Source organism: Bos javanicus, chromosome 4, assembly GCF_032452875.1.
Source record: "Bos javanicus breed banteng chromosome 4, ARS-OSU_banteng_1.0, whole genome shotgun sequence".
Classification (NCBI taxonomy): domain Eukaryota; kingdom Metazoa; phylum Chordata; class Mammalia; order Artiodactyla; family Bovidae; genus Bos; species Bos javanicus.
This window is the reverse complement of record NC_083871.1, coordinates 25,289,329-25,311,958: the sequence shown is the minus strand read 5'-3', so window position 1 is coordinate 25,311,958 and position 22,630 is coordinate 25,289,329. Positions and strand designations below refer to the sequence as shown.

Sequence of the window (22,630 nt, the reverse complement as noted above, 5' to 3'; positions counted from 1 at the left end):
CCAGTTTCTAGTCATTCCATATTTAGTGAAATCTCTTCTTTGTAACTGTAGTATTTAACATGCTTCCAGAATCTTTTAACAAATCTCATCTAACCAACTTTTAAATTTTATTCAGTTATTTTCTGCAGTATATTTTTATATAAAAAAAGCCAGATGATTTACCTAGTCCTGAATATATCTTCAGCTTTTTCTACCTCTTTTTATCTAAAACAATTTCCTATATCCTTATTTGCTACAATAATATTAACTATTTATGGACTATTTCAAATGCTTTTCTTTTTTAGCCTCAGAAACTTAAGTCAGAGTTATTTTGCTTTTATATATGGCCCTTGGCTTTATGTACCTATAGAAATTTTGTGTTCATATAGTTATCTATCTTCATGTTTGGTTTTCTGTGTAGTTTGTAAACTCTGTTCTCCTGTATGTTCTTTGTCCTAGCATGTAAAAGTCACATCTGGCCAAGATCTTCAGCAAATCATCTTAGAGCAATGCTACAATTTTGTTTGTGTGAATGTAAGTAGTCAATACAAGTGATTGAATGTACTTGAGAATCTGTGTGAATGTAATGTGGAAGAGTACTTAGTTTTCTTGATTCTTAAATATTTAAGATTTTGATAGGTGAGTTGTATTACTCAATATTTATTTCAATATGCTATTTTTGTCTTTTGAAATAAGGAAATAACGTTTTCTTACAACCTAGTTCCCATAATGAGAAGAGAGTGATATTTCTTTAGACAGTATTTTCAAGTTTCTGATAAAAATTAGATAAAAAGACAGGTTTGAATTAATGAATTCTTTAAATTTTAATAGCTATAATCTTATGGGTATCAGCATTGTTTGAAAATTTAAAATTAAGCTTGATAGATATTTTGAATGTTTAAATATTTAAAAGCTCTGCATTTTTCTCCTTGAATTAACTCTTAAATCACTTAACTTCTTTTCACTTTCTTTTATTTTTCTGGTCTTTCAGGTTATGACCTCTGATTTTGAAGAAACCCAGAGGTTACTGAATATGCTGGAAGAGAGTAATCTTTCCATTTTATATCCTGTTGTGGTTATTTCAGTAAGTTAATTAATTCACTTTTCAACTTATGCTTTTTTCTTTGAAATTGAACTTTTCTTTTTAACAAAATTTCACCCAACTTAAATCGAACTAAACCTAAATGAAGAAATTCTTCTTGGTGGATTCTTGAATGTACTTTCTCGCTCTGACTTCTCTAACTGCAGGTACTTAGTATTTCAATTATTTGGTTGAACTGACAGGTTTGAAAAACAATTTAATTCAACCTAGCAAAAATTTCATGTCTTTTCCTTCATTTGAATTGCAGAGTTTATTGCTGAGTTGACCAGTTGTTTGGATAATGTGAAAGAACTTTATTGTAGTGTATCATCAGAGTGCCGTTAGAGAATAAATCCCAAAGATAAAAAAAAAAATGGGGAAAAATCATATCCAATAAAATACTCTTACTTTTTTTCATCTTCTCTGTCCCATGGACAGCAAAAGTAGAATGAACAACAAATGAGAGAGAAGTCCTAGAAAAATCACCCAGGAAAGTTTGAGAGATTTTTTTCTATGAAAGACTAAAGCTCTATGTTTAGTACAGAATTTACTTTTATTGGCTTTTAAAACTGTGAGGCAGAGAAGAATTTCAGAGAGCAAAACCGAGAAGTAATAAAATCAGAGCCCAGGCCTGAGGAACCAGCTGATAAGAATCTGCAGTCAGCAGCATTGCTGAGGGAAGGGATTCCAAACATGAAGTTCTCGAAACAATTGCTTAGCAGTTGCTGAATTCTAATGCTCAGGCCTGTCCCATAGTGTGGAAATTTACCTTTTGTTAGGTGAGATTATTAATACAGAATAAAGAAAATTTGCACTAAAAATAAGTAGCTGTCAACAAAGCCGTGCATGTAGAATTGAATTAGCAGTTGGGGGAAGTTTGATTATTTCATGGGCCTGCTGTATTTGACTTCATGCCCTAAAGGTGAGTTCCACAATTGCTGCTGACTGTGGAAATCCAAATTCCTCATGTGACTGATTTTAACAGAAATATGGATGTTTTCATTGAGATTTTTAGGAACATCAGGAAGTGTTCCCAGTGCTGGAGGTATCTAATGCTCTATAGGATGGAGATAAAGTCAAAGTTCTGTTTGGCTCCCTGTTCGTCTCTCCATGTTCACTTGCTTAGAAATTTCATTCATATCAACTCTTTGGCCAGCTCTTTTGTGATCCCATGGATTGTAGCCCACCATGCTCCTTTGTCCATGGAATTTTCTAGATAAAACTACTGGAGTGGATTGGCATTTCCTCCCCCAGGGGATCTTCCTGACCCAAGGATCAAAACTGCATCTTCTGTGTCTTCTGCCTTGGAAGGCAGATTCTTTACTTCTGAGCCACTGGGAAGCCTCATTTGTATCATGTACCCAGATACTCTTCTAAAGAGGCAGAATGGTACTGTAGAGAGAGGAAAGACTTGAATTCAGAATACCTCGTTTCTTTGGTCAAGTGACTTCACTTTTTTGAGACTTGCTTTCCTCCTTTTAGAAATGAGGCTACTATAGCCCTACTTTATTGTCAGGGTTAAAATGATTAAATATAGTTCATGTTACAGTCTTGGGCCTTTGGCAGCCATGCAGTGTTAGTTTCATTTAATAGCCTAGCTCCTGCTCTTTCCAGTTTGGATGAGATGAATCAAAGCTCACTGCTGCTGCTCTAATCTGATTCCTGAGCTTCAGTTCTACATTGTTCAGCATTTTATTAGGTACTTCCATTTGAGTACTTGACTGTCCTCTCACAGCTAGCGTATCAGATCTATCACAAAACACATTCCCCATCAATTGACTTCTCTTAGCAGCAGTACAATTGTGCCAGTTGCCCAGGTGGGAATCTGTGTCATCACTGAATTTTCCTCTCCTCCTTTCCTCTGCCTCTCTTAATCAAATACACACACATTTCTCTCTTTCTCTCTCTCTCTCAAAGTTTTTAAATTGTTAATTCTTATAGTTTATTGCTTTTCTTTTTTTCATAGCTATTTGTAAGGCCTCCTCAGACAACCATTTTGCCTTTTTGCATTTCTTTTTCTTGGGAATGGTCTTGATCCCTGCCTCCTGTACAATGTCACGATGGGCATCTGGCCCCATCACTTCATGGCAACTAGATGGGGAAGCAATGAAAAGAGTGACAGACTTTATTTTTGGGCTCCAAAATCACTGCAGATGGTGACTGCAGCCAGGAAATTAAAAGACGATTACTCCTTGGAAGAAAAGTTATAACCAACATAGATAGCATATTATAAAGAAGAGACATTACTTTGTCAACAAAGGTCTGTCTAGACAAAGGTATGGTTTTTCCAGGAGTCACGTATGGATGTGAGAGTTGGACTATAAAGAAAGCTGAGCGCAGAAGAATTGATGCTTTTGAACTGTGGTGTCGGAGAAGACTCTTGAGAGTCCCTTGGACTTCAAGGAGATCCAACCAGTCCATCCTAAAGGAGATCAGTCCTGGGTGTTCATTGGAAGGACTGATGCTGAAGCTGAAACTCCGATACTTTGGCCACCTGATGCAAAGAACTGACATTTGAAAAGACCCTGATGCTGGGAAAGATTGAAGGCAGAAGGGGACAACAGAGGATGAGATGGTTGGCGTCACCAACTCAAAGAACATGAGTTTGAGTGAACTCCAGGAGTTGGTAATGGACAGGAAGGCCTGGCATGCTTCGGTCCATGGTGTTGCAAAGAGTCGGACATGACTAAGCCACTCAACTGAACTGGCAGTTTATTGCAACAATTGTATCTCAATCTAAGTCCTATGTATTACTTCCATACGTATTTGAATTCAGTTTTCTGTTGATCTCTGTAAAGTTCCATTTCATCCTAGTAAATGCTAGATATTTTTGGCTACCTAGCATTCTTTATCAAGCTAAGGGAAAAGATGGACAGTCTTCTACTTAGGAAGGAAACATCTACAAGAACTAGCTTTATTTTTATTTTTTTTTTTATTTAAGTTGCATTTTCTGGTGTTTTCTTTATTCAGGTTTTCACACTGGTTTCTTAGACATAAACTCTGTTCCAGGATCAAATGTGGAGAGAGTATGTGAAATGCTGTAAGTTCAGTCACAGTTGCTGGGTTTTGCATTTAATTCTTAGACGAGGCAAAAAGTTCCAACATGGTTAAAGGAATTCATGCATTGTACACCATGAAGTATGAGACCTACCTTAAAATTTTTTTCTGAACTATTCTATATAAATGTTATTTACAAATCAAACACAGAAATCAGTGCTTTGTCCAGGCAATGTTTTCTTTTCTTTTCTTTTTTTTTTAATTTAATTTTATTTTTAAACTTTACAATATTGTATTAGTTTTGCCAAATATCAAAATGAATCTGCCACAGGTATACACTTGTTCCCCATCCTGAACCCTCCTCCCACCTCCCTCCCCATACCATCCCTCTGGGTTGTCCCAGTGCACCAGCCCCAAGCATCCAGCATCGTGCATCGAACCTGGACTGGCAACTCGTTTCATACATGATATTATACATGTTTCAATGCCATTCTCCCAAATCTTCCCACCCTGAAAGCTATGGTACATATACACAATGGAGTATTACTCAGCCATTAAAAAGAATACATTTGAATCAGTTCTAATGAGGTGGATGAAACTGGAGCCTATTATACAGAGTGAAGTAAGCCAGAAAGAAAAATACCAATACAGTATACTAACCCATATATATGGAATTTAGAATGATGGTAACGATAACCCTGTGTATGAGACAGCAAAAGAGAACTAGCTTTAGGATAGTATTTTTATAAGTCAGTTTACCATAAAAATTGTACATTGTTCACTTTCACTCTGTAATATTTGCTTACCCACTATTTTCCCATTGTATAGGTAGAGTCAGCATGGTGATATTAGGGTTATTATTAAACTTCATAGGAAAATGTCGTAAGAACACATCTAGAATCTGAATCCTTGGGCTGGAGCAAACCACTGGAAAGGTAAAGGATGCTGCCTTCTTTGAGAGCCAAGTAAATTGTCACCAGATTTTTGAATTGTCCTGTGAATGATTGTTAAAGGCTTCATCTGTTTTCCTTCTGATGCTCCTTTGCCTCCAAATTGTCAAAAGGCCACTTGAGTTTCCCTGTGACTTAAAATTTGGCAGAGCCATTCAAATATTCCCCAAATAAATATCAATAGCTGTGCAGAAAATATTATAGTTGTAAAATAAAAGAGTATAGATATCTGGGGACATAATTTTCACATTAAAGAGAAAAATATATACACACAGGTAGATACAGTGTGTGGGTATGTAAGTATAAATATATATGCAGACATATGTACATATATATGTAATTGAAAAGATATTATGTGAACCTTTTTTTTTTTTCAATTACACATATATGTATTGTTGTTGTTCAGTCTCTCCGTCACATCCAACTCTTTGCGACCCCATGGATTGCAGTATGCCAGGCTTCCCTGTCCTTTACCATGTCCCAGAGTTTGCTCAAACTCATGTCCATTTAATCATGATGAGTGATGCCATCCAACCATTTCAGCCTGTGTTGTCCCCTTCTCCTCCTGCCTTCAGTCTTTCCCACCATCAGGATCTTTTCCAATTCGTCAGCTCTTTGCATCAGGTGGCCGAAGTATTGGAGCTTCAACTTCAGCATCTGTCCTTCCAATGAATATTCAGGACTGATTTCCTTTATGATTGACTGGTTTGATCTCCTTGCAGTCCAGGGGATTCTCAAGACTCTTCTCCAACACCAGAGTTCATAAGCATTAATATATGTATGCTGCTGCTGCTGTTGCTGCGTTGCTTCAGTCATGTCCAAATCTTTGCCACCCCATGGACTGCAGCCTACCAGGCTCCTCTGTCCATGGGATTTTCCAGGCAAGAGTATTGGAGTGGGTTGCCATTGCCTTTTCCGCAATATACGTATATATGTCTGCAAAAGATATTATATGAACCACCTTTTGGCTTCTGTGGTGGCTCAATGGGTACAGAATCCACCTGCAATGCAGGAGACACAGGAGATGTGGGTTTGATCCCTGGGTAAGGAAGATTCCTTGAAGGAGGAAATGACAACCCCACTCCAGTATTTTTGCGTGGGAAATCCCATGTGTAGAGTAGCCTGGCAGCCTACAGTCCATGGGTCACAAGAGTTGGACATGACTTTGCAATCCACCGTTATGTGAACCAGGCAGCTCCGAGGCTATGGTGTGTCTACTTTGCTTCTATCTGAATTACTTCTCTAGAAGATTAAACCATGACAAAGAGTACCTTACCATGGGTTTTTTTTTTTTTTTTTTTCTATAAGGCTTTTGTTAAGTACTCTTAAGTTCTAAGAATAGTCCATTCCTTTGCTTCCCTCAACTGATAGATTTTATTCATTAGAAAATAAATGCAAAATGACAATTAGAGTCATAGAAAAGTATCTCCAATTTTATTCTGGGACAGTGTGATTCAATGGTTATTGAATCCATGTGTAGAAAATGGCAACCCACTCTAGTATTCTTGCCTGGAAAATTCCATGGACAGAGGAGCCTGGTGGGCTATAGTCCCTGAGGTTGCAAAGAGTCAGATATGACTCAGTAGCTGAGCACAGAGCACATTGTAAATGGTTACAGTCCTATTTTGTCTGGCTGAAATTTAGTACAGGATTCCTTTTTTCTGTAGAAAGGTTTATCAACTTTAATTTTCAGTCCATCTGAAGAGGGGAAGACTTGGTAGGAATCAGCTAGATGAAAAGTAAAATTGTGGTTGAGTAGGTGTTTGTGAGAGCTTTTCAACTAAGAGACTATCTAGTTAAGGTTGTTGTTTGCAGTGTCATCATGTTTTACTGTATACGGATGAGTATGCAGAAGAAACAGAACTGAAGGTCAGTTTAGCTGGGACATTTGTTTGGTGAAAACATTAGGTCATGTTCTCAGTGCTAAAAAACTGACGTCAGACCTACAGAATTGATGAAGCCCACATGTCTCTTCTATTATATTCTCATGTAGACACAGACAGTATTTTTGGAATTCCCTGTTAGCTGTCATTCAGTAGTCATTCCAAAGGTATATGTGGCTTCCTTCATCTGGAGCTTCATCTGGAGTATTTACCTCTTGGAGGGAGCTAACTACTAAAGGAATGGATAGGTAATGGTGCTGGGTTCTAAGTATTTAGGATGATTCAGTTCAGTTCAGTCGCTCAGTCGTGTCTGACTCTTTGTGACCCCATGAATCGCAGCATGCCAGGCCTCCCTGTCCATCACCAACTCCCGGAGTTCACTCAGACTCACGTCCATCGAGTCAGTGATGCCATCCAGCCATCTTATCCTCTGTCGTCCCCTTCTCCTCCTGCTCCCAATCCCTCCCAGCATCAGACTCTTAGGTTTTATTTTTATTTTTTTAAGATTTCACATAGTTCTGCAGGAGTCTTGGTTTTTCAAAGATTAACTTCTCCCTGGCATTTATGAAAGCAAAATGAGTTAGGGAATACTTAGTGTAGGAGGGTTTTGTTATTTAAGATAAACTGGCACAGGTAGAGGCTGCTGCTTTAAGATCTATGTAAAAAAAGGAACAAAATTTTAGCATGAAGAGTAGGACAAGTACTTGGGGTTTTATTTTGGAAGAACTAAGATATTTATTAAAATAATTTTGTCTTCTGTTTTTAAAATTTAGGTTATGTTTGCAAAAATAAACTTTTTTGAATGACCTTGTAAACATTTATATGGTAATATGTAATGACTTCCTTCAAGGACATCTTTGAATATTTTCAGTTTTTTAAAAAGTATTTATTACTTTTGTGTTCAAAATACTTTTTTGGACTATCTATTTGGTCATCCTGCTTATATTCATTTTATGTATTTTAAGTAGCCTAATTTTGCCAGGTTCTTAATTGTCGATGATGTTAGGCATGCATGCATGCTAAGTTGCTTCAGTCGTGTCCCCTCTGTGTGACCCTATGGACAGCAGCCCACCAGGCTCCTCTGTCCACAGGATTCTCTAGGCAAGAATCCTGGAGGAAGTTGCCATTTCCTTCTCCAGGATGATGTTAAGTATGATTTAAAGAGTTTAATCAATGTTAATTTGATCAACTTAGAAAACCTTTTGTTTTGGTAGGTATAACTTAATTGTAATTATAGTCAATTATTAGAATTTTCCAGATTTCTGTAGCCAACTGGAGAGTGACAGATGGCAAAAGAGGTGCCAGCATTAAAATGGGCAGAGATAGTGGGGCGGATCACTTTGTATGAATTCTCAGTGAGTCTGTGTGCCTTAGGATGGCATTTGTTATCCTATGCCACCTTTCAACTATGAGCCCCTAGGAACACATATTTGGATAATAAGCACATCTTGTACCAGTCTACTCTGTACCTGAAAGAAGAAAAAAATCTTTTCTAAACTAGAAACTGGTTGGCAAGAAGGAATTTAAAAAATTTAGATCCCTCTCTGTGTTTTGTAAGAAGAAAAAACTTATGAACAGTAAAAAAAAAAAAAAAAAGCTTTCTTTCATAAAGTTGTGTAGGAATTGTGTTTAAGAATCCTTCTCAGATGTGATTTCTGATGCTGTTTAGTCTATCACGTAAGTTATCAAGGGGCCAAGTTTTTTTATCCTGAGTTGACTGAAGTTTTTGTTAGCTTCTCTTTCTTGTGGTTACCAGGGAGTATATAGTACTGGTAGTACCTTTTTCAGATTGCAGCTGTCAAGAGAGTCATCTGCAAACTCTTTTTGGAATCATCCGAAATAGTAGCTTTCAACGTGGGACATGTTCATTTCTTTGTTTTCTACTCCTATTGTTTACTTTTATTCACTACTTACATAATGATAAATATTTAGAAAAGGCAATAAAATAAATTTGCTAAAATTTATTATGTTTATTAAAGTTTACTATTTTAATAAAGTAGCAAACTAGTAAAAGGTAAAGTCACAAAATTTCTGATATAAAAATCACTTCAAAAAAAAAAACCTACATAGGCTTTTACTTAAACTGTATAAGACACTAAAGTGCTAAGAATCTTGAATCATAGCCTGAATCTGCTTTGAAATTAATGATCAGAGAGGTATTTTTTTCCCCAACAATGGAAAAGATAGTTCAAGGAGACAGAACTAACCAAAGCAATTTTCCATCCAAGTTTATGTAAAGCCAGTTGTGAAACTGTCAAAAAAATATTTTCCAGGTCCAGAAAGTAAAATAGAGATTCTAATTTATTTGGATCTGGCAAGATTTTTATAAAACATTCTTTAATACCACTATCAGATGAGATTACGTGCATGCTTAGTCATTTCAGTCGTGTCTGACTTTGCAAACCCATGGACTTCAGCCTGCCAGGCTCCTCTGTCCGTGGGATTCTCCTGGCAGAAATACTGGAGTGGGTTACCATGCTCTTCTCCAAGGGATCTTCCCCACCCAGGAATCGATCCCAAGTCTCATGGCTCTCCTGCATTGCAGGCATATTCTTTACTGCTGAGCCACAGGGGAAGCCCCATCAGATGAGATTAAGGATAGTATATTATTACTTTCTGCATAAACATAGCTGATCATGTAATAGGCACTAGAGAAATGTTTAATTTTTAAAAGCAGAAGAAAATTAGCTACAAATCTAAATGGAAATTCAAAATTGAGAAACCAAGCAAACTCTTTAATTTTACTTGATAGAACAGTTTATCACTTTCCAGAGCAAAAATTTTATGGTAATTATCTGGATGATTACTGTAGGACTCTACTTTCCTCTGACAGTGCAGCCAGTCATTTTATTGGTGCTGTAGAAAAGATAGGAATCTTTTCATGAATTTACTTAAGCAAAAAACATAAATTCCCATATGGAATTTTAATGCTTTGAAAAACATAAATAAACTTTCAAAAGTGCCTAATTTAGTTCTGGTTCTCAGGAAGTAGCTTATTGACATAACAGATCAGAATACATGATCTTTAAAATACTTCAAAATGTTTAATATTTGAACATGTCAGCAAATAAAAAAAAATAGAAAGCCAACATCAATCGACACTTGATACATTCACATCTGGGGAACTGTCACAGATGTAAATTGTTTCCAGAAGGTTCCACGCTCACCAGGGGCAGAGCCAGGAACAGAATCAATCCAATGTGCAGTTTATCATATACACTTGTTACTCTTATGCTCTCATGAATGTGTTAAATAATAAGATGGAAAAAGATTAAAAATACACATATACCCAAATATATGTGTTTAACATTTCTTCCTAATAAAGAACAAATGACAATTGGAAAAACATATTGATTCCTTCTTTTAAATGCTAGTAGTTTCTTACTTTAGCTTCACAGGGTACTGATCCTTTATTGAAGTTAAGTTATAAAAATCTGTGATCTTGTTAAATTTCTTAACAGAACCTATCATGTATATTTTTCACTTTCACTTCTTGTTCTATATAGTTCATCCTGTTAACCCTACAACTACCGGACTAAGAAGATGTGAGACGTGTTTTTTGTTAAGAAGATTTATTTTTGAGGTAAAATTTCTTACAAGACAAACAGAGAGAGCACTTCCTATTGTAATTCTTCCTGCCTCCATCTTGGGTTTGCTTTTCCCCAGGCACAGTTTACCCTTGAACAATGTTGATTTGAACTGTGCAGGTCCACTTGTGCGGATTTGTTTCAGTAGTTAAATGCTGTAATGCTGCACCATCCTACCTGGTTGAATGTGTGGATGCTGAGGAACTATGGGATAGAGGAGGAATCACGTATTTGGAGGGTGGACTATAAGTTATGTGTTGATTTTCAACTATACAAAGGGTTGGCACCCCTAACTCCCACATTTTTCAAGAACCAGCTATGTATGTTTCAGGTCTCTATTTATATTTATTTTTGAATCGATTTGTGTGTGTGTGTGTTTGAGTGTTTAGTAGCCAATGAATAACCTAGGGATTCAGCCCAATTCCCCTTTCTACTCCTTTCTTAGTGAAAACTGAAAGTGTTAGTCACTCAACTGTGTCTGACTCTTTGCAAGCCCATGGACTGTAGCCCGCCAGGCTCCTCGGTCCATGGAATTCTCCAGGCAAGAATACTGGAGTGGGTAGCCATTCCCTTTTCCAGGGGTTCTTCCCAACCCAGGGATCAAACCCAGGTCTCCCATATTGCAGGTAGATTCTTTACTCCTTTCTTAACCATGTTGCTCTTGTAGCCTTATGGATACCTTGATATTTTCCCTTAGAAAATTCTAACTTTATCATGTTAAATGTTTATGATGTCATCAGTTTAGATACAGTCAAGTTTTCTCTCTCAGGTTTATACACAGCTTCTGTGGTAAAAGTGCAATCACTTCCACAGAATTCTTCAAATGTTTTCATTTGTTGTCTTTGTATATAGTGAGTCTCAGGTGTTTCCTGTCTAAATCAATAATAAAATCTAAATAAATACTAGTTTAAAATACCTTTAGAACCTTTTAGCAATTTCAGTCATGATGGGATTCATGTCTAACACAAAGATGAGAAATGATGAAGTCATTCTTGTAGGAGGTGTTGAATAGAAAGAATTGACTGTTTTTTTAAGTTTTAGGAGATATTTGCTTCTGGCCAAATGGTTACTGGAAAGTTTGTGTTATGGGGTATGGAAATTACCTAAGATTAATTGTGATGGACGTGTAACTTGTGATGTATAAAGAACTGATTCTCACAGGACATACTTTCTGGTAGTCTTTCTTTTAATGAATAAAGGTTGTTTATTTTCAGATAGAATGATGTTCCAATGGATGTACAAATAGAATGAATTCCAGAGGACTTTTGCTTGGTTTTCTGATTAATTTTTTTTTTTTTTTATTGATTAACTACAGGGTTTTGGAGTCACAATTTAATTACCTGTTTTAAGTAGTTTACTAAAGTTGGTCAGATGAGCAAAGTTGTTTGTGAATTTATTTGGTGCTGCTATTCTAGTAAATGAGTTTATAGAATTTAACATGAAATGCACAGGAGCAAAGTAAATGAAAGTAGCCGCCTTTATTAAGAGGCTTACATGAATTTTATCTCTTGAAAAGGAAATTAACAATTGGTTTTGTCATTCAGTTTTTCAAAAAATATGCCTGGGGATTTCTTTTATTAGATTTGTGTGTGTGTGTGTGTGTGCACGCACTGGATTCTGTTTTAAACAGTGGAAATGGCCTTTAGTTTATGTTATGCTATTTCTTTACAAAGATGGGACCAAATGTATTTCAGTATCATTCATTATTTTAAAATTACATGTCATACTTCAGTAATTAATTATAAATTAACTAATACAGATGTTAATATGAACATAGCCAAACCTGGCTTTGTTTATAATATCTAATAAAATTTTACTTCATGGAGAAATATAAATTATACTGTTATAAGGGAGATGTTGAATAGAAAGAATTGGCTTTTAAGTTCTAGATTTTTGGTGTGGTAAAGAAGTGAACTTGGAGTGTTATTAAGGTACAAGTATTAGATGAGTAAATAACATACCTATTGACCTTGCCAAGTTATTTCATGTCTGTGAACTTCAGGGCAGAATTTTTATTTGTAAAAGAATGGGATGTGCTTGATTGCATCTAAGTAGTTTCTCTTTCTAAAAGTATTGTCTATACTACAGGATTTTATGACATCTTTTTACTTTTGTATGATCCACAGTGGATGTCTTTTACATAAAGATATGGTAGAGCAATTTTGGATGATTATAGTCATGTTCCCCACTCCAGTACTCTTGCCTGGAAAATCCTGTGGACGGAGGAGCCTGGTGGGCTACAGTCCATGGGGTCGCTGAGTGTCAGACAGGACTGAGACTTCACTTTCACTTTTCACTTTCATGCATTGGAGAAGGAAATGGCAACCCACTCCAGTGTTCCTGCCTGGAGAATCCCAGGGACAGGGGAGCCTGGTGGGCTGCCATCTATGGGGTCACACAGAGTTGGACACAACTGAAGCGACTTAGCAGTAGCAGCATAGTCATGTTAAATATGAATCAGGTGGTAGGATATTCCTTTTTTGAGCGATTATTGATCGCTCTGTACTTTAATCCTTATCACAAGACTCATGGAGTTTTAAAAATGGTTTCTCTTGTATTTATTTCTCTCTTATTTATCTTCCTGTTCTCATTATCTGGCTTTTTAAAAAAATTGGGTTAAGTCTAGCCCTTCTGTTTTGTCACCTACCCCTCTTTTTTTTTTTTTTTTTGTCTCTTTAACAAGAGTTGCAAGATTAATTTTTCTCCCCATCTCTCAAGAAATCTGTCCCTCCATGTGTAGCCAGCTCCTGCCAGAAAGTGATTTCATAATCATTAAAACTCACACTAGTGCTGTTTCGTACGAATTCATTTTAAACTTGCTTTAAGTGCTGTCTAGGTAGTGCCTTAGGGCTTCTCTGGTGGCTCAGTGGTAAAGAACCCCCCTGCCAGTGCAGGAGCCGTGAGTTTGATTCATGGATTGGGAAGACCCCCTGGAGAAGGAGATGGCAGCCCACTCCAGTATTCTTGCCTGGAAAATTCCATGGACAGAGGAGTCTGGCGAATTACAGGCTATAGTCCATGGGGTCACAAAAGAGTTGGACAGGACTTAGTGACTAAAAAAAAAAAAAAAGTTAGCACTTTACAGGGAACTATCCTACTCTCTTGATTAATTAATTGCTTAATATAAATTCATATAACATTAATTGAATATCTCTGTCAGGTATTTTGACATATGTGTAGCTTATTTGGTAACATGTTTAAAAACTACATCTTTAGAAATGAGGAATTTCCATATGTGCTAATTTTCTAGATTTTATTAAGTAAGGTAATAATTTTGTTTTGGTATTTTTGTTTTTGTAAATGAAGATTCCTAATAATAAGAAATTAATTAAATGATGGAAATTAGCCTAGAAAGTGACCCAGTGGCTGGGAGGTCACAGGACCCTGGTCACTATCTGTCTGCTACCCCAAGGTAAGAACTTTAACTTGGTCTGTTTGAGAAAGGGGCAGTTTAGTCCAGAGTAGAATGTCAGGATAGATCTTAAGTATAAGGGAGAAAGCTGAAATTTGAAAACTGATATTTGAGTGAGGTCTGAGTTTCTGAGGACTAAGAGGAAGAGCATTTCTATTTGGAAACAGTAGCACACAGAGTGGTTTGACTGGAAAGAGCCAGCATGTCAGAAGCAGAGAATGAGTTACACATTGGGGAGAGTTGTGATGTGAACTACACAGGCGCAGGTCAGGTTTGAGCTGTAACGGAGCGCTGCACAGTGGAGAGTGATGTCATCAGCTCTACGCTGTGTTCATCATTTTGGATGCAGCACAGAGAATGGGCTGAAGTGGTCCAGGGGGATTCCTTGGTGCCTTTGACTTCATTTAGAGGCTATGGCAATGAGTCTCAAAATTAATGGTGGTGGCTAGGACTAGGGGAGTTGTACAGTGAATGGGCAGAAGTGATACAATCAAGATATATTTAAGAGATAGAAGTACTAAGGTTTAGTGAATAGGGGCTTCTCTGCTGGCTCAGATGGTAAAGAATCTGCCAGCAGTGCAGGAGACCCAGATTTGATCCCTGGGTCAGGAAGATCCCCTGGAGAAGGGAATGGCTCCCCACTCCAATACCCTTGCCTGGAGAATTCCGTAGACAGAGGAGCCTGGTGGGCTACATACAGTCCATGGGGTCACAAAGAGTCGGACATGATTGAGTAACACTTTCACTTTTTTTCTTTAATAAGAAAGGCAGTATAATCTCCAATTTTATGTGATGTGAAATTGAGTGAATAAAAGCAAAATAGGTGTCGTTAGAGAAGGATTTTTTGCTTTGTTTCTGAAAGCTGAATAGGCAGATGATTTATCATGAATTTGTTGGCAGAAATAATTGGAAAGATTTCACTCATGTCCAAAAGCTTTCCAGGCGTTTGTGTGTTGGTGTTTTATATGTGTGTGTGTGTTTGTACAGAAGTTATTAATCCTAAAACCTACTTGAGAAGGCATGCCACTTTCCTCCAAGGTCTCCTTAATAGTAGAATTGTGATAGAATTCAGGTTATAGGCACAATTTAAAATATCTTTCATATTATAATGCTTTTGCCAAGTCTTTTATAGTGTTTGTATGATGTGTCATGTTTTTTTCAAAATTTTCTCTGTTCTAATGCTATATATTCTGAGAAAAAGCAAAAACAATAAAACAAATTCTTGTCTGTGGTTTGCTTCATTAGAGACAGGAAGATGGTAAGAATATTCCCAAGCCTATACACTGTTCCCTTGGGATGAAAATCTATAGCTACCTACAAATAGATTACTTTGGCGGTTTTCTAGAAACTCAACAGTTCTTTTATTGAAAGAATGAAAAGATGATGGAATCAGTGAAAAAAGCTTCTTGTTCCAAACATGCTTTGGCTTGAACGCTACTTGCAATAAGTTTATATGTGAACCTTTTGAAAAGTATAGTATGATTCAATTTTCCAGGCACCACAGGTTTTATTTTATGGGATTCTGAAGTTGATACTCACTGTAGTCAAGTGCTGGGATATTTTATCCACTGGTACCTGCTAAAGTAGAATGAACTAGTGTTGCCAAGATAATTCTAGTGTCAGTAATGGAAAATTCTTACTTTGGAATGACAGGATTGTTAAGTCTGCATCTCTCTTCTGAGTACTGTATTATCCCCATTTCTTGATCCTTTCAGAAATAACTGTACCTGTCTTTTTGAAAAACTTAATGTGTTTATGGTAATAACTGAGTTCTTAGATTTTGGCTCAACCAATGAGAATATAACTGATCTTGTTTTTCTTGTTCTTCCCATTTGTAAGAAATGCAACACTCACTACATTTATAATTCTCAGAACCCAACTCTCACCCCAAATATGGCCTGTTAATACATATTAATAGTGTAATTATGTTAATAATAACAGACACATTGAATGTTTGAAATAATGAGTCATCATCCTTTTCTTTTAAAATAAATGATCCCATTTAATCCTCAGAGCAGCCCTAAGAGTTGATTATCACAGATGTTATTATCCTCAGTTCAAGAATAAGTGCTGTGCTCATTTCACTTTATCACATGACGTTTGTCAGGGATGTCAATACTTGCCCTTTTGAGTAGCAAGAAGTTGTTAAAGAAGCAAAGGATCTTAGAAATTGTTTAGTAGAATACTCTCATTTTACAAGAGATAATTGGGCCATTTTCTTTCCTTTGATCCAAGGTCAGTTTTTTATATTAGGTATGGCAGGTTTTTCTTGTAAAGTTTTAGTTGCTCAGTTGTGTCCGACTCTGTGACCCCATGAACTGTAGCCTGCCAGGCTCTTCTGTCCATGGAATTCTTCAGGCAAGAATACTGGACCCCTGTGGTCTTGGTTGCAACCACTCCACTCTGCTGTAGAGCAAAAGCAGCCATAGACATACGTGCCATAGGTATTTGACAGAGAGGTCAAAGAATGGGTGTGGCTGTGTTTCTGTAAAGCTTCATTCACAGAAAACAGGCAGGAGGCTGGAGACCCATGGGCTATAGTTTCTTGAACTTTGGCTTATATTTTCAATCTGAAATGATCTATTTGCCACCATTACTTAGTACCTTTATGAAAAATAGCTGTTTGACCTTCTTTAATGGGGCTTTCCAGGTGGTGCTAGTGGTAAAGAATCCACCTGCTAATGCAGGAGATGTAAGAGATGTGGGTTTGATCCCCAGGTCAGGAAGATCCCCTGGAGGAAGGTACAGCAACCCATCCAGTTTTGTTGTCTGGCGAATCCTATGGACAGAGGAGCCTGGTGGGCTGTGGTCCCTGGGGTCACAATCAGATACAATTGAAGTGACTTAACATGCACCACTTTCTTTACTAGACATATACTCTCTGGGTCTGGTCACCAAGTCTCATGATGTAAAGTATTACTTATGTGCCAATTCCTACGTTTTTGCATCTAATCGTCATTATTCCTTCACTTTGACATGTGCAAAATGTTAAGTGCATGATGTTTAAAAAGTTTGAATTCATCTTCTTCCCTCCAAGAACTGCTCCTCCCAAAAGTGTCTCTTTTTTTTTCAGTTTTGACCTCATCATAGCTAACATTCAGTTCAGTTCAGTCACTCAGTCGTGTCCGACTCTTTGCGACCCCATGAATCGCAGCATGCCAGGCCTCCCTGTCCATCATCAACTCCCGGAGTTCACTGACACTCACGCCCATCGAGTCAGTAATGCCATCCAGCCATCTCATCCTCTGTCGTTGCCTTCTCCTCCTGCCCCCAATCCCTCCCAGCATCAGAGTCTTTTCCAATGAGTCAGCTCTTCGCATGAGGTGGCCAAAGTACTGGAGTTTCAGCTTTAGCATCATTCCTTCCAAAGAAATCCCAGGGCTGATCTCCTTCAGAATGGACTGGTTGGATCTCCTTGCAGTCCAAGGGACTCTCAAGAGTCTTCTCCAACACCATAGTTCAAAAGCATCAATTCTTTGGTGCTCATTGCAAACCTACAGACTCTCCTTGTCAGGAAGGAAATTTTTTTCCCTGTATCCTTATAGATTCTTTTGCCTGGTCTAATATTTGACACAGGCAGATTAACAGAAGGAAAAAAAATAATTTTTTATGAACAAGGGTCTCAAGAGTGATCAATGCAGGCTGTTGATATGCCCTTTTAGACAAAAAAATAATAGTAATACATTTATGAAGAACTGACTAGACAAAGAAACAGTCTTGAACACTAATGAGTGAAAACACTAAGCAGAGCCCATGGGCCCTGAATCCCCCGTCTCTGGCTGTGAGGGTGTCTCTCTTCTTCCTGGTGCAGGGAAGGTAGGTTCCACCCGGGAAATTGATTTCCCGCTTTCAGGGGGACATAGAGGAGGGTCAGAGTGTCCTGTACCCATTGTTTCTCAAGTAACTTTAATTCATAACAATCAGTATGTCAAAGTGGTATATTTTGGGGTGACCTGCCCTGAATCCCATCATCATCTGAACCTTCCAGACGCTCCTCATCCCCTCTTGGACAAAACTCAGTCAGATCATACAGCCTTAGTCTGGTTGGCTCTTGCTTAATTTTGGCATCCTGATTCTTCTTCCTTCACTGAGCAGTTTGCCCTCAGGTAATCTGAGCTACTCTAGTTCTGTACAGTACCATGTTACCTGACGCATCTTTGTTTACCCTGGTGAGGTTTTCTACCTGAGAGACCATTTTTCTAGTGCTTGCTTGACTCCTATTATCCATAAAGCACGAGTGACAATATTTCCTCTTGGAATTCTTCCTTTACACTCGTGTGCTCCCTTTTCAAGACAGCTTGTGTAGGCATTCCGAAATGTTTATTAACTTGAACTTGCCTTGACATTTTCACTTAAAAATATAGGCAAATGAAAACAGAATCAGTTATTCTTCCAAATTCAAAGTATTATGACGGACTTTTGTAGTGGTTTGCCCCAATGCATAGGGTGCCTTTACTTGTGAACTCCAAAAATAACTTCTTAAAAAAATCAGAAAATGCTGATCTAAGTGGCCTGCAGACAGTCTTAATAATAATTGTTGCTTAAGCAGTAATAAGCTTTACCATGTAAGATGAAATTTTGACAAGACAGTAAAATGTATAAAGGTAATGTACTAAACTCAGTGAAATCACATACCTTTTTGTTTAACTTCTTCAGTGATTTTTATTTTCTGTCAATTTTTCTCAGTTTTCTCCAACAGAAAAATATATCAATAAATAAATGAAGAGTTAAATGCTTCAGATAATACTAGCTAAACAAATCAGTCCTTCATATTATGATTGCTTTTAACTTTTGGTCCTTAGAATTTGTTACAGATGATATAGATGTTCCTTAAGTTAATTGTAGTTGTATATAATGCTTCAGATGATTGAAACATAATACAGCAGTGACAGAATTATATCCTTAGAAGAAAATCAATCTTGTGAAATAATCTGAAAAAAATGTTCATTTTATGATTTTTTAAATGTTTTAAAGTTATACTAGGTTTTTATATTGACTGCTTAAAACATGAGGTTCTTATTCCATTACTTTGATCTTTTTAAATAAGGATATGAAAAAAATGGTACACAAATATAAACTATTTACTGGTAATATAAAACTCATTTACTTTTTAATTCATTGAATCATTAGAATTTTGAAACTTCTTGTATAGTTAGTGTTTTAATGCAAAGTACTATTTTATTTTATTTACTACCACTTTTTAAATGCCATTATTTCCCAACCTACTAGCTTTGCTGCTATTTTATTAAGATTTACAAATAAGTTATTAGGCATTTGCTCTGAATTTCCATGATTGCTTAAAACTTAATTAGTTTCTATTCATCAGAATTATGACTTGAATTTCATCGTGGCATTGATTTAAATTTATTCTAAAATGAAGTGATTCATTATTAAAAACTTGTTCTTTTTTCTTTTTATGAGTACAATTTATTAAAGTAATTTTCATTAATAGAATTCATGTAGTTCATAAGTAGTTGAAGTGAGATGAAAGTTTTTCTGAAGTTTTGGGGTTTTTTTCCCTAATCCATAAGATAAACTCTCACTTTGATCTGTATCATATTGGCTAGTTTTATTGGTTATTAGATTTCCCTCATAGTGCTTTTGAAAAGTGATGTTTTGAAGATGTTGGACTTCATTCACACAATTTACTTTTCTGTACACACATGTTGATAATTTTTGTAGTATCTATTGTGTGGATTCAAGGAACCTCTTTCTATCTACCAATTATTTCTAACTCAATTATTTGATAATTACCAGAACTTTAATTTTGACCAACCTTCCTTCTACTTTGGTGGCCATTAAGCAATGTGTTACTTTGATATATACTTGAGCTCCACAAATTAACTTTTTTCTTAGTCAAATAAACAAAGAATCTTTCCTCTTCTACCACATATCCCGACTCCCTTCTCAGGCCTTCCTGTGAACATGGACTCCAAAATGAGATAGAAGTGTTAAATGTGATGTCATGGAGCATTCCTGATGTTTTAAAGAGTATTGTACATGATATTAACCGTTGTCCTTTAGTTAATGTACCTGTCTTCAGAGACAGGTGAAAACTCACAGTTGAAAATATAAAAAAGTAATTGGAGTTCACCGGGACCAGGGGTTTATTAAATGGTTTCTAAGACAAATATGAAGCATATGTAGAACTGAATGTAGATGACATGAGGCAAAGAGGCAAAAACTAAACTCTAAGTGCCAGAAATCTCACCCACCCACAAAGCCATGAAGTTACCCACATGTTAAATGTTTAAGCAGTTTACTATTTTATAGCAGTGAATTTGCTACCTTAAAAAAATAAAAGATGAAATTACATTTTATTTTGGGTGGGGGATAGGAAGACAGCCTTATCTTTGTTATGTATACATGAAAAAGAACATTTAGAAATGGCATCCTCACTGGTTAATATTGTTCTTACTATAATTTAAATGTGGTAAGTAAGTGAATGGTTCAAGAAGAGACCAAAGAATATTTCCTTGGTGGAAATTTAAGCACATTTGCAGAACTCAACCTAGATAAAATGTTCTGCTGTATTTCAGTGGATACAAGCCTGTCCAAACTGTAAGTTTGTTTTATGAAGGCAAAACATTTATATTTCTCCAGTTATCATGACCATTTTTCAGCCTTATACTGCAGTTGTAGAAATCTGCCCTATTTTTAAAATTAAAAGTGATTGCATTGCAGCAACTGAATGTTTTTCTAGACCTCAGAAGTAGCTGGTGTATTTTAGAATTCAAAATTAGTAGCAGAGTGTTATGTATATGCTTAAATTTTATGTTATTGGTGTTAGGAAGTGTATCTGCTGGAGATTATCTTCTGGTTTTCATGATGCCATCAGGTTTTCTCACGTGGTGAAAGAGAGTTTTGAGATGCATCCTATTTCTTTGTGCTCAAATTTTGTCAACCTGAAAATCACTGCTGATGGTGACTGCAGCCATGAAATTAAAAGATGCCTGATTCTTGGAAGAAAAGCTGTGCCAAAACTAGATTGAGTGTTAAAAAGCAGAGATGTCACTTTGCCAACAAAGGTCTGTAGAGTCAAAGCTATGGTTTTTTCCAGTAGTCATGTATGGATGTGAGAGCTGGCCTGTAAAGAAGGCTATACACCAAAGAATTGATGCTTTTAAACTGTGGTACTAGAGGATTCTTGAGAGTTCCTTGGATAGCAAGGAGATCACACCTGTCAATCCTAAAGGAAATCAATCCTGAATATTCATTGGAAGGACTGAAGTTGAAGCTCCAATACTTTGGCCACCTGATGTGAACAGCTGACTTATTGGAAAAGACCCTGATGCTGGGAAAGATTTCTGACATGCAGAGAAGGAAGCAACAGAGAATGAGGTGGTTGGATGGTATCACCAGCTCCATGGACATGAGTTTCAGCAAACTCTAGGAGATGGTGAAGGACAGGGAGGCCTGGTTTGCTGCAGTCCATGGGGTCACAAAGAGTCAGACACAACTTAGCATCTGAACAACAACAAGGTCAATATCCTTATCTCATCCTTTAAAACTGACATGTTTAGCACATAGTAAGTATTCAGGAAGGGAGCTGTGTTTTTCTCCTATGTTTTACTACTTCATATCTTAAAGTTGCCCTGTAATTTAAGTACATGGTTTGTTGTTGTTCAGTCCTAAGTCATGTCCAGCTCAATGTGACCCCATGGACTGCAAAATGCCAGGCTTACCTGTCCTTCAGTATCTCCCGAAGTTTGCTCAGATGCATGTCCATTGAGTTGGTAATGCTATCTAACCATTTTATCCTCTGCTGCCTCTTCTCCCTTTGCCTTCAGTCTTTCCCAGCATCAGGGTCTTTTCCAAAGAGTCTTTGCATTAGGTGGCCAAAGTATGGGAGCTTCAGCTTCAGCATTAGTCTTTCCAATGAATATTCAGGCTTGATTTCCTTTAGGATTCACTGGTTTGATCTCCTTGCAGTCCAAGGGACTCTCAAGAATCTTTCCAGCACCACAATTCTTCGACACACTTCTTTGTGGTCCATCTCTCATAGCCATGACTACTGGAAAAGCCATAGCTTTGAGTATATGGACCCTTGTTGGCAAAGTGATGTCTCTGTTTTCTAATAAACTGTCTACATTTGTCATAGTTTTCATTCCAAGGACAAACATCTTTTAATTTCGTGGCTGCAGTCACCATCCAGTGACTTTGGAGCCCAGGAAAATAAATCTGTTACTGCTTTTAGTTTTTCCCCATTTATTTGACATGAAGTGATGGAACTGGATACCATGATCTTAGTTTTTTGAATGTTGAGTTTTAAGACAGCTTTTTCACTCTCCTTTTTCACCCTCATCAAGACGCTCTTTAGTTCCTCTGCACTTTCTGCCATTAGAGTAGTAGTATTTGCATATCTGAGGTTCTTGATATTTCTCCCGGGAATCTTGAATCCAGCTTGGGATTCATCCAGTCCAGTATTTCACATGATGTACTCTGCAAATAAGTTAAATGCTTATTTAACTTATAAATAAGGTGACAGGGTGACAATATACAGTCTTGATGTATGTTTTCTCAGTTTTGAACCAGTCCATTGTCCCATGTCCAATTCTAACTCTTGCTTCTTGACCTGCTTACAGGTTTCTCAGGATGCAGGTAATGTGGTCTGGTATTCCCATCTCTTGAAGAATTTTCCGCAGTTGGTTGTGATCCTCACAGTCAAAGGCTTTAACATAGTCACTGAAACAGAAGTAGATTTTTTTCTGGAATTCCCTTGCTTTCTCTATGATCCAGTG

The 22,630-nt window shown here is 37.0% G+C and overlaps 1 protein-coding gene across 11 annotated transcripts in view; it reads left to right on the top strand.

Moving 5' to 3' along the window:
• The window catches only part of CRPPA (CDP-L-ribitol pyrophosphorylase A), a 454,696-nt gene that overhangs the window by 196,279 nt on the left and 235,787 nt on the right, over positions 1 to 22,630 (top strand). For 9 of the 11 annotated variants that reach the window (XR_009735806.1, XR_009735807.1, XR_009735808.1 and 6 more), the window contains exons 7-8: positions 439 to 513; positions 971 to 1,063. Coding sequence is in view for 8 of the 11 variants with exons in the window: in XM_061413612.1 (XP_061269596.1) it covers positions 439 to 513; positions 971 to 1,063 (168 nt within the window). In the remaining 3 variants the exon portion in view is untranslated. Of the gene's footprint in view, positions 1 to 438; positions 514 to 970; positions 1,064 to 3,026; positions 3,894 to 22,630 lie in introns of those variants that run through there. The other 2 variants (XM_061413617.1, XM_061413610.1) reach the window with 2 other exon arrangements.